This window comes from Drosophila takahashii, chromosome 3R (assembly GCF_030179915.1).
Source record: "Drosophila takahashii strain IR98-3 E-12201 chromosome 3R, DtakHiC1v2, whole genome shotgun sequence".
NCBI lineage: Eukaryota > Metazoa > Arthropoda > Insecta > Diptera > Drosophilidae > Drosophila > Drosophila takahashii.
The window spans coordinates 36,971,218-36,983,414 of NC_091681.1; the positions used below are offsets into that span (position 1 = coordinate 36,971,218).

General features: G+C 43.8%; 2 protein-coding genes across 3 annotated transcripts in view; one reads left to right on the forward strand and one right to left on the reverse strand.

Annotated features, from left to right (window-relative positions):
• The window catches only part of Tusp (WD40 superfamily protein Tusp), a 32,394-nt gene that overhangs the window by 19,113 nt on the left and 1,084 nt on the right, over positions 1–12,197 (forward strand). The window contains exons 3-8 of one of the 2 annotated variants that reach the window (XM_070216897.1): positions 7,994–8,158; positions 8,222–8,681; positions 8,742–9,259; positions 9,580–9,808; positions 9,941–10,218; positions 10,284–12,188. In XM_070216897.1, the coding sequence (XP_070072998.1) occupies positions 7,994–8,158; positions 8,222–8,681; positions 8,742–9,259; positions 9,580–9,808; positions 9,941–10,218; positions 10,284–12,188 (3,555 nt within the window). The remainder of the gene's footprint in view (positions 1–7,993; positions 8,159–8,221; positions 8,682–8,741; positions 9,260–9,579; positions 9,809–9,940; positions 10,219–10,283; positions 12,189–12,197) is intronic. The other variant, XM_017153900.3, reaches the window with a different exon arrangement.
• Positions 357–3,700, reverse strand: LOC108065770 (uncharacterized). The gene is made up of 4 exons (XM_017153911.3): positions 3,325–3,700; positions 1,595–2,009; positions 1,412–1,539; positions 357–987 (listed from the first exon to the last, which is right to left on the reverse strand). The coding sequence occupies exons 1-4, from the start codon at positions 3,556–3,558 to the stop codon at positions 478–480; spliced, it is 1,287 nt and encodes a 428-aa protein (XP_017009400.2). The 5' UTR covers positions 3,559–3,700; the 3' UTR covers positions 357–477.

Here is a 12,197-nt window from a genome sequence, read left to right on the forward strand (position 1 = left end):
TTATAAGATCAAGTTATATCATTTATATATTTATATATCACATCAAAATACAAAATTTGGTATTTAATAGGATATGATAAAATATCATTTTGATATGTTTAAATCATAAAGTTGACATACATCATATCGGCTTTTTATTGATATGAAATAAGGTAGAATTGATCCTATTTCATATACATTTTTTTTCTGTGTAGGGGTTGGCGCATGTGAGAGTGTTTGTGGGTGCGGTTTGGAATGGGTTTGGGTTTGGGTTCGGATTGGTTATAGAAGGAGGCTCCAGGGGTCAGGGGCCAGGGGCCAACGCCATGACCTACTTTCGCCGCAACTTTTTCAATTTGCTGAAGAAGCACAGAAAATGTGTGTGTGCCTCGGCTTAGGCCAAAAAGTTTTTATTTCGTAAAATACAATACACAGAATGTTGGGACTAAAGACTACTCATAAAGCTTTCCATGGATTAACTAATGATTCCCCTGGCCACTAGTTGTTCTGCAGGATCAGGAGGAACAGCAGGCCCAACCAGGCGGACATTCCCTGGTTCAACTGCCTTAGGGCCGAATTCTTCTCATCATCATTGTTATCATCGTAGGTACTATTCCCACTATCATCGCCGATCCTCTCCAGCATCATCTCCTCTGGCTTGATGCTACGCTGCTGCTCGGGCTCAAAGCTCTCGTTGAAGATTCCCGGTGGCGGAGTGGACCTCTGGCCGGTCATCAGGAGGAGTTGTAAAGTCTGTAGGGGGGTCAGGTGCGGAGCTCCGGGGCGGAGCTGTTGCTGGACTGTCCTCTGCCACGCAGGAGGCGGCAGAAAAGGCACATAACTGGCGGGCGCCTCGCGACCCCGATAACCGTAGATATACATCTGGACGTAGAGGGTCTTGGTCTCGAAATTCGTAACAACCGCCTTTAGGGTGCCAGTCGAGTAGTGACTGTACTCCGCCACGGGCGACTGGTACTCCACACCAGAGATGTTCTTGTTTGTATAGTACTGAAAGGAAAGGAGTAAATAGTATTTAGACAACTTCAAAGAAGTCCAATTAAGACAAGATATTTCCAGGAAAATTATGATATTAAATGATCCATGATTTGTTGTGGGGTAGAAGGATTAAACAAAATTGTGTTGCACACTTTTTAAATACCACATGTCATTTCATTTTATCACCCCAATCCCGCAAATGTATCTATCGAAAATATAGCAACTCTAAATAATTTTATTGGCTGATAAAAATGAATTTTTGATTTGATTTGTATTAGAGGTTATTTTTACCACAATAGACAATTTTTTTTTTTTTTCTCCTTCAAAAGGACGACAATATCGAAACAATATGGTCAAAATATCGAAAATATCGATAATTTTCCAGCTCTAGTTTTAAATCCACATTTCCGAAATGCAATTTCTTCAGAATACTTACATCCAAAATAACAAACTTCACATAAGTTATACAATTGCTGTCGATGTAGTAGAAAACCACCGAGTGGTTGGCTGGCTTTTCCGAGTCATTTTCAGAAGTCTGATAGCATTCATGAAGAAGTTCATCGCCTAAAAAATCATTTTATTACTTTTAACCCTCCGATATACCTTATGTAGAACTTACCCGCCTGCCTGTTTCCAATTTCAATATACTTGTCGGGCGTATCAAAATGATCTGCCACGGATGGGCCCTCCGTAAAGGTTTCGACATCCTCTTCTGAAATATCCTCCATTTCATCGATTACCTCTAAGGCATCACGTCTGTTGTTGTCATAGACTTCCACATATTGGGTATCTGGTTCCGACAGGAAATCCTCGTAGGGTTCCATCGAGCCCTCATATTGCTGATCGCGATTTATGACATGCGAGGGATCGAAGTTACCAGCGGTTTCATTGAGGCCAAAGACCATGATGGTCACATCAAATTCAGAGGCTGGTGATTCGGTGGCTTCATCGACATTTTGATTACTGCCCGCCAATTGGACCATGCCAACGACCAGGCGATTTACCAAGCTGAATTTCACCTCCGCCGAAATGTTCTGAAAAAGGGGAAAATTAAGAAAATAAAAACCAAATAAGAAATCCCCTCAAAACCAATCAGGCGTGACCATCATGACGGCAACATCCATCAGTGATTGCCACATTTTCCCAGAATGTTTACTCTGTCTGACAATCACGAATTCACGGACACATACGCATATATGTACTTTGCCAAAGTTGATTTACGAATATTTTCGCATGTTTTCTAGGGAAAATCCCGCGTCATAATCGTCTTGAAAAATGCTCAAAAATTGAAATTGCATTCGGCAAGATTTTCCCCTCTTGTTATTTGAGAAATAATATATATAAGTTGTCGGTTCGTTTTCCTTTGCCCATTTAGCTTGTCGGCTTTGCCAAATTGCCACATTTCCTCACGCTATTTTATTTTTATTGGCTTCAAAGTATGCGATTTTCTCATACAATATTATACATTATTATTACTTTCAATTATCGACCCAGATGTCGATAAATTCATACACTTTAAATATCTTTTCGTGCCACACTTGTGCAAGTCCATAACCCAATCATATTTTAGGGCAAAATAAACAAAAACGAGAAAATATGAAAATATATCGGTCGCGTAGATATAGTAAACACAGGCCCGGCACTCGCAGCCTCAAACGCACTGGATATAAAAATACATCTATGGGCCAAAGTTTTTTTGTGGCCTGTCGTGACGAAAAAAAATTGTCGGTTTCTATTTATATTATTGGTACGGAACGCTTATTTTCTATGTGCAAAATAAAAGATAGAACACAACAAGGGGTCAGTGACAAATGCCCAGCGACGTAATATCCGTTGCATATCCCTCACTTGCTCATAACCCGAAATACACTTCACTATTTTTGACTAATGATGCAGAAATATTTGTTTTCTATCGGTGTATTTTCTGCCAACTTATTTGCATCCATTTTAAATACCGAATTTCCTTTTGGTTTTGTTTTTTCTGTTTTAATTGGTATTGACAATATGCGTATAAATATTATTATTTTTGGTTTCGAACCCAATAGAACCAAAAATATTTAAAATTAAACTAAAGATATTTGTTTACTTCTTTTATCAGCCTGTTCAAAAAAAAATTATTTTCAATGTGATAGAAAATATAGGTATTTAAACTTATTACTCCTGCTTTTTGTTATTTAACTTTATAAGCTTTCCTTTTTTTTCTCTCCATTTTAAAATTATAATTAAAAGAGCCTTATTTTAGGTACCAAACATTAATTGATAGAAGTTGTTTCTAAATTTTCTCTTTGCAATTTAAATAAAATGCAACTCCGAAAATGATTTTCAGAATTAATGCTCCCCTTCACTCACTTCCTCCGACAGGATATCGATGCAATTAATGGGCTCCTGAATTTCGTAGGTGAAAGTCACTTTGGGAAGTTCGCCTAGGCCGGCTGGACGAGAGTGGAGCACATCCTTGACCAGGAGCTGGTCCCCATCGACCCTTCCACCCACGCTAAAAAAGCGCTTGGCCTCATTGAGTTCGATACTCCTGGCGAAAGCTACGCAGGCAATTAGACCCAACCAAAACAAATTTGCACACATATTTCGATATTTGTTTTCTGTTTTTTCTGGTTCTGTTCCGATTTTGGTACTTAGAGAAATTAGAACATTTTCCGAAATATCCGCACGGAGTCAAGAGAGATCTTCGATCGCGCCGCGCAAAAGAACTTTGGCAACTGAGATCAAGTGCTGATGGATCGTTGCTATTTTCCGAAAAAATTCACTTTCGTTTCGCCGAGAGAAAAAATGTTTGAGAGACGACGAGTGGCCGCTGGCTGAAAATTGAAAATTGCTCTCAAAAGTCTTTGGCAATCGAGCGCAGAAGTTCTAGTTCTCTTTTTGGTTCTCCAAGTTTTATTTATTTGCTTCTGCACTTGACCCGAATGGATTTGATAGCTTTCCATTCCTTTCAGCTACTTTGAACTCTTTGTCAACGACCCCAAAAAACAAGACCACAAGCAGCAGAACAGCAAAATAGCCTTCGGGATGGTGTTTAAAATTGGCTGCAAAAAGGCCCGAAAATAGACCAAAAAGATACATATTTTTAGATTGGTTTCTATATATACCTGTGCAGTGTTTTGCATAAGAGTTCTTTGACTTTATCAAGGGGGGCTCCACCAATTTGGATCCGAAACAAAGCATAAACCACTGTGGGCCTTAAAGTGTTTTTAAATATTTATTTATTTATTGTCTTTAGCCTGTTAGCCAAAAGAATTTCCAACATGTTTTCCCTGGCTTTGTCAATTAATTAAGAAATATTTGAAAATATTCTGGGAAAAGCCTTAAGCTCTTCTATCATGCTATAAATCTGCTCATAAATTTATATGAGCCACTTGCCGAGCAATTTTGCTAAATAATAAATTAGTTAAATGCATATTGGATTAGTTTCTAATTGAAGAGCTTTGGGGAAAAAGCATTTAAAATTTATATTGACAGTTTTAATATTATAGAAAAAAAAGTGGTCTCGATTTAAACTAATTTGTATAATAATTACACTTTTACTTTATTTTAGTTGCAAGAATAATTATATTTTGAGGTCTCACTAAATATGTTATATTAATTAGCTTTTATGGTTCGACAAAGAGCTCTTTAACTTCGTTAAATACTCACAAAATCATTTTATAATTTATTAGGGTTTTTTTCGGCCGGTAAATTGAGCCTTTTGATTGGCCACTTGTGAAGCGCTAAGCCAAATATTTAATTTATTAAATGTTTATTAGCATTAGTTGTCCGTTTATCCGCAGTTTTAGCCATTAGCAGCGTGTTCATGAGGATAATGAAGCGGATGCGAATGCCATTGGCATGCATAATGAATTGCAATTATGGTTAATGTGCACAAAAGTGGGACTAAGGGGGTAAAATACACATAGAGGGTCAGTCGTCAGGTGCCAGCCTTAAAAATGGCTCTTTTAATTAAATGCGTATGCTGCCTGTTTGCGAAATGGAGCAGCACGAAAATGCTGTTTCGTGTGCCAAATGGCAGCAGCATAATTTATGGAGGCTATGTTGCTGTTGCAGCCACAACTGCAGTATAATCGCATACAGGCATCTAATTTTTTGGGCCATGTTTCTCTCACCATAAACTTTAGGCGCAACTACAAAATTTAAATAATCCAAGGGAAACTGCAGGAGAAAGATTGTCAGGTAATTTTCTAGGCGAATGCAGGCAGACAGGATGTCAACGTCGCCAAACGGTTAACAACTTACAAGTAGCCCCTTGAACATTTCAGGCAGAAACCAGAAGCAAAAGCAAAGGACCTGGCCCAAAGTGTGAGGCTGTCAACGCCGTTGCCTTGATGTCGCAGCTTTGACATTGATGTTGCTAGTTGCTGGTGGCTGATGTTGCTGCTGTTGCTGCCGCTGATGTTGTCGCTGTTCCAAATGAAATTACAACGTTCAAGGGAAATTGCATTAGCCAAAGTGAAAACGGAAATTTAAACCATTTGAATGCTTAAAGCAAACTTTGACTAATTCAATTGCCAATTCGAATTTTCCACAAGGCATTTTGCTCCCCTACACCCAAAAAAAAGCTTGATATGAAACGATGATCTATTTTACGTTATGTGGTATCAATTTGAATTGATATGCTCGAAATGTAAGCAACAGGCTAGTTCGAATTTCGAATATGTCTTTCTTGCTTCCGCTCAAGTAATTTAACTTGACTCATTGCTTCTTCCTCACTTTTTCGAAGTCAGAAATGCCAGAAATTTACCATGCGCATATCGATTTGACCGCAACGTGTTTTCTTCTTGTGTGTAATAGCATTGTAGCAATTTATTGCTTCGTGATATACTTATTAAATTGAAGTGCTTTCAAGCATGCACAGCAGAAATGCAAATTCCCCATCTCGAGTGCATCTATTTTGGCCAAGAGCACGGGCCAGATCCGGTTCAAGTGGCCCAGTGAAAGGTTAATAACACTTCACAAAAGAAATGCCGAATGCCTGTCCATAATTGTTGCGGCCCACGAGGCGTATACTTGATTCTTGATTCTCGATTGTGCCATAATGAGGCATTGAAGTCCATCCGACGATGCATTCAATGGCCTCAACGACATTTGCGCCTGGTGTGATGTGTGCGTTCATTTATATAATTTAATCAGCAAGGACATCAGCATATGCACACCAATCAATCAGGCCAATAAAGCAATTAACTTGGCTAACACGGAGGCAAGGTCTACGCTGTAAAGTCCACTGTCCATCCAAAACGGAAATTACAAATTTCAGCGTAATTTTTGTTTTTGCCTCTGCGGCGGCATTTTAATTTATGCCCCACAAATTGGATTTGGGCGCCAAAAAAGCGAGCGCCCATTCGGCTTAGCGGGGATTAGCCAAAATGCTGAAAGCGCCCGAATTTTGGTTTAAATTGAAATATTCTTTTGCCGCCCCGAAATGTAGGCTAAGCTTTTGTGAACGTCCCCGCCCCGGAAAAACAATCAATTTTCAATGGTGGGTGGGTTTTTAGTTGGTGGAGGAGTCTCTACAATCAAATCAAATTGTAAAACAGAAGGAGGACTCAAACAGGAGGAGCATGAGGATGAGGAACTGCGGTTGAGTGCCACTGCAGTAGGAGGAAATCAGGAACCGGAGCATCTGCTGCAGTTGATAAACTGGCAAAGCAAAGCAAAGAGTTTTCAAAACCCCCTAAAAGAAAGCCCGCAGAGAGAAAGGCCCAACTGGCAAACAAACGAAAGCAAGTTAAAAGTTGCAGAATGAATGCTCGACTGACTGATGACGACTGAGAGGGAAGCTTTTGAAATGTTAATTGGATGCCATAATTGGTTTCAATTCAATCTCAAATGAGAATGCAGCCACAGCTTTCACTCACCTTTACATAAGCGAATTCGTTTGAGTTACGTGTTGATGGTTGATTTCAATTGCACAAGTTCCCATAGTTGGTAAATGTGTTGAAAGAACACCAAGAAAACCAAAGCTAGGGGAAATATCAAAGATTTTACTAGTGAAAAGGTTGCAAAATTATTTAAATAATTTTAATTATAAGAACGAATTAATTGAATTTATTTTGAATAGTGATTATATAAAGGGTATTTAAAGAATTGGTTTTTAAGTGCACAAGTCCTATAGTAGAAAGTTAGTATAGTTACAGATTAAAGATTTCAGAAAAGTATAAATGCATTTTTGTTGTACTTATTAATACCCATCGAAATGTAGAATAAATTTTTAAAATCTGAACATTCAATAAAAAGTTATGAGCAAATAATGAATCTCCCTCGCACTTTCTTAAGCTTAGTAAATAAAGCGTTCTCTCTTGTTTTTATTATTATAAAATCAAAAAGTCTTTAGTAAATTCTTAATATAGTTAAGTACAAATATTTAATGTTTGGTGTTTACCCAATCTGCTATGAATGAAAAAATACGATTATTTTAAATCAGTTTATAAGAAACCTTAACAAGTATCCAAAAAATAATGTTAATTGCTGAGCAGCGATTAAAAATCAAGGGGGTTTAATTAAAGGGTAAATATTTTGATAAATTCCTAAAGAAACCTTAACCATTTCCAATTAATTATGAAAAGGCAGAGAAAAGGTTTGCTTGACTTGGGCTCCTAATGAAGCTTAAATGTAAAATATGCCGTAAATCCAGAAAAATATCTTATCCCCGGGTTCATCACCATGGTGATCATGCTCCAGCCACCCGTTAGTTGCTAGGAATCCAATGGAATCGAGTGAAAATGCTTTTTCCTCCGGGCTGTGAAAGAGGCAGCTGGCAGGTTGCGTCGCTCAAAGAGTGGAGAATCTAAGAGATGCAACCAAGCCAACAGCCGGCTGTCGATGCTGGGAAACGGGGAAATGGGAAATGGAAATGTGTGAATGGGCCAGGGAGGTCTCTATTTTTTTCGAGCCTGCGGTAATCCATTTTACAAGCCAGCAACGGGCACTTGACTCGCAATTGGCGACTGCTTAGGCAGCTGTGGACATGCTCCTATTTAACTGGATTTCTTTTTCTCCTATTTTTCAGGACGAGGGCTGGAAGCTGAACCGCACCAACTACTACCAGGAGGGATGGCTGGCCACGGGCAATGTGCGCGGCATTGTGGGCGTGACCTTTACCACCTCGCATTGCCGCAAGAACATGGACTATCCGCTGAGGACCAACTACAACCTGCGCGGCCATAGATCGGATGTAGGTTTCCAATCGGAGTAGCCACCTAAAATTAAATTAATTAATTAATAAATATATTCAAAGGTCATCTTGGTCAAATGGAACGAACCCTACCAGAAGCTGGCCTCCTGCGACAGCTCGGGCATCATCTTTGTGTGGATCAAGTACGAGGGTCGCTGGTCCATCGAGCTGATCAACGATCGCAATACGCCGGTTACCCACTTTTCCTGGTCCCACGATGGCCGCATGGCCTTGATCTGCTACCAGGATGGCTTCGTTCTGGTCGGATCCGTGGCTGGGCAAAGGTATTGGTCCTCCATGCTCAATCTGGAGTCGACGATCACCTGCGGTATTTGGACTCCGGACGATCAGCAGGTGTACTTTGGCACCACCCAGGGTCAGGTGATTGTGATGGATGTCCACGGGGCGATGGTGTCGCAGGTTCAGCTGTCCAACGATGTGCCCATCACATCGATGGCCTGGTCCTGCGAGAAGTTCAAGATGGAGGAGGGCGAGGAGGCGGAGCCCGGTGTAACCAATGCGGGTGAGTGATCCTAAAATATATATAAAATATATTTAAATAATATAATATAATATCCCCCAGCCAAACGCTCCTTTGTCCTGGCTGTAAGCTTCCAGAATGGATATATCTATCTGCTTAAGTCGTTCGACGACGTCTCACCCGCACATATCAACACTTGCCTTAACGGCGCCCTCGGCATGGTCATGGAGTGGAGCAACTCCCGCGAGTTGCTGGCCGTAGCAGGAACCCTTCGCACCGGATTGGATGGATCGAAGCCGGAGGAGATGGGCCTACCGAGTAGCTACACGAATCTGGTCAAGTTCTACACGGAAACGGGCACATGTCTGTATCAGGCGCACATACCGTGCAGCACGTCCACCGTTTCGGCCATCACCTGGGGCCACAACGACAAGCGGCTGTTCATCGCTACGGGGACACAGGTTCACATCGCCTGGGTCTCCAGACGGGTGGCCTCCTTGCAGCTTCTCTGCCGTCTGGAAATCCAGGCGAGCGTCGGATCCGAGTCGCTGCTGCCACTGCTGCCGTTGCCTTCTAGGATTAAGTCTCTCATTGGCAATCTGTTTGCTCAAACGATAAGAGTAAGTTCTGAGATCTTATGATCTTAAATCATTGTACAAATTATTTCCGAATTTCGGTTTTTGGCTTTAGATTTTCATATCAAACCGTTTTCCTGTTTAAAAATGTTCTCCTTTTATTTATTATTTTTTATTTATATTATTATTTATTATTTATGTAGTGGGAGTGAAATATCTTATGATCTTAAATCGTTGTATGGATTGTTTCCGACTTTCGGTTTTTGGTTTTAGATTTTTATATCAAACCATTTTCGCTAACGGTTCAACTTCCCGTTTAAAATTGTGCCCTTTTATTAAGATTGTTCGATATATTATTAATACAGTGCTGTGTACCTGACCTGAAGTCGCTGCGAGACTTTGTTTCGCGACCACCGCTCTGCTCCACCCGGCTGCACTGCACCATGATCCGGCACGATGACGACTCCAATCTGAGCTCCGGCACCTGCTACACGCTCTATCTGGAGTACCTGGGCGGTTTGGTGCCGCTGCTCAAGGGCAAGCGTACCTCGAAAATTCGCCCAGAATTTGTGATCTTCGATCCTCAGGTTAATGGTGAGTACACCCAAGAAAAACTTGATATGAAGCGAAGATAAATTTTACGTTTTGTAATATCGATTTGACTTGATATGCACGAAAACGTAATATCATTTTTACATTAAAATTTAATATTGTTTCCCGTTTCAGATGCCCCCTTGTACTTTCAATACTCCGCCGAGGCCAAGAGCTCCTCGGGCTCCAGCCAGTCCACCACCACGGGCAACAGTGGACGCACCGACTCCTCGGACAGTGACTACGAGGAGCGATCCCGCTTTGGCTCGCCGCGAACTCCGCGCAAGAAGCGAGTGCGTCCGAAGAGGCGACAACAGGCCGGCGATCGTTTGAGCGCCTCTGGTGGCGCAGGGGGCGGATCGAACGATCCCGATAGCCTGGATGAGCTGGCCTATGTGGACACACTGCCGGAGGTGAGTGCCATTCACTGGCGAAGAAGATCCACGCCATCACTGATTCTCCTTTCCGTTTTCCCAAGCAGGAAGTCAAGCTGGTCGAGGTGACCTCCAACATTTGGGGTACCAAGTTCAAGATCCATGGACTTGCCAAAACCGTCCCAGCCAATTTAGGCCAAGTAACTTATAAGACGTCCCTACTGCATTTGCAGCCGCGTCAAATGACGCTGGTCATCACCGAGCTGCGCGACGATTTTCCACCTGGTCCCGATCCCAGCTTCAATCCGAATATATTCTCCGAGGACGAAGATGAGCATAGTCAGGTTCATCATCAGGTGCTCAATCATCACGATGCAGTGCCGCAGGTGAATGTGATCACCACTCAGGATGGGGCTACGCTGAAGCCACCGATAATACCGCAACGTCGCCTCACCGACGGAGCCTCGGCTCCCTTGATAGCGCCCATGTCGCCGCGTCCAAATAGAATTCTGGCGCGGCACAAGAACTCGCTGACTGTAAATGGAGGATCTACCTCTTCATCGGCGGGTCTGAGTCCTCTGGCGCGAGCCGAGAGCTACGATGATGATTCCTCCAACGAATCCCAGGAGGCGGGAGCTGCTGCTGCGTCCACCACTGTGCTCCTGCATCAGGCACCCTCGAATGGCTCGGGTCCCAGTTGCAGCAAGACCATTACGCGCCCCAAGACGATCAGCAGCTTCAAGAACAGCTACAGCCGCTCCAGCTCCAATTCCAGCTGCCAGTCGCGTCATGCCATCTCACCGCTTTATTGCGATGGCGCCGTGCCCACGCTGCAGAGTCCCAAGAATGCAGTGGCTCCCTCGGACATCATCTTCGAGCGTCCCGCCGTGCCAGCCGCTGGGCAAACCACCTTGATGTCTTACTCGAGCAATGCAGACTATGCCAACAATGTGGTTCAGGTGAAGAATGCTCTGATGTCGGAGCCCGTGCGTTCGGCCAACAGTCATGTGAATCCGGTGCCACTGAATCTCAATCTGAATCTGGAGCGAATGGATGCGAGGGTCAAGTGTATGGCGGCGGCACCCACAACCTCCAAGCGACGTGAGATGCTGTACATCGATGAGGAGACGCAGTCGCCAGTGCCCACGCCGAGTAGCAGCAGCATGAAGCGCACTCCCACGGTGGTGTCCATTGCTCCTGCCCTGCCCGACTCCATCACGCGCAGCTGCAGCGTGGGGTATCTGGATTCGGTGGCCATTACACCATCGGATGAGGCGCTTTCTGCCCTGCGCAAGGATGCGCCGAACAAGCGGCTGATCCTGGTGGACAAGCGAAGGAATCGGAGGAAAAGGCAGCAGCAGGAGGATGCCAGGCGGCACAAACTCCAGCAGACCGGGAAATCCAAGAGCCTGGACTCCTGCGACCTGCTCTCCCTGCAGACGAAGCTGTCCAGCAAGGAGCACGAGCAGGTGGTGCGCAAGCTGCAGGAGATCTCCGACAGCAGCGCCTGCAGCAGTGCGGCCAACACGCTGTGCTTCAAGTGCAGGAACAACATGAGTCCCAGCAGTGCCTGCAAGCGGTGTCAGCCGACGGCGAGCTCTGTTCTGGATGAGATTACCGCCGTTGTGGCGACGGTGGAGCCGGTCAAGGAGTCGCCGGTGCAGGCCAAGCCGGCGCCAAAGAAACGCTTCGATGTCATCACTAGCTTCACAGACTCGCCGCTCTTTACGCGCAAGCATCGCTTTGGAATCGGACGCAGCAAGGACACCTCGGGCAACGAGACCTCCACTCCCTTGCTGGGCAGAAAGCAGGACAATGGCTTTAGCTTTGTAAAGCAGCTGTCCGAGGTTCGCTGGCGACGCAAGGAGCAGCCAGCCCAGGTAAATGGCTCGAGTAGTAATGCCAGCACTCTGGAGCGTCAACAGCAGCCGGAGATCACGGGAGCGGCCTGTGGCGCCGTGGAGGCCACGCCAGTGGAGGCCAAGGCTTCGGTTTCGCTGCATACTCAGGTGGGTTAG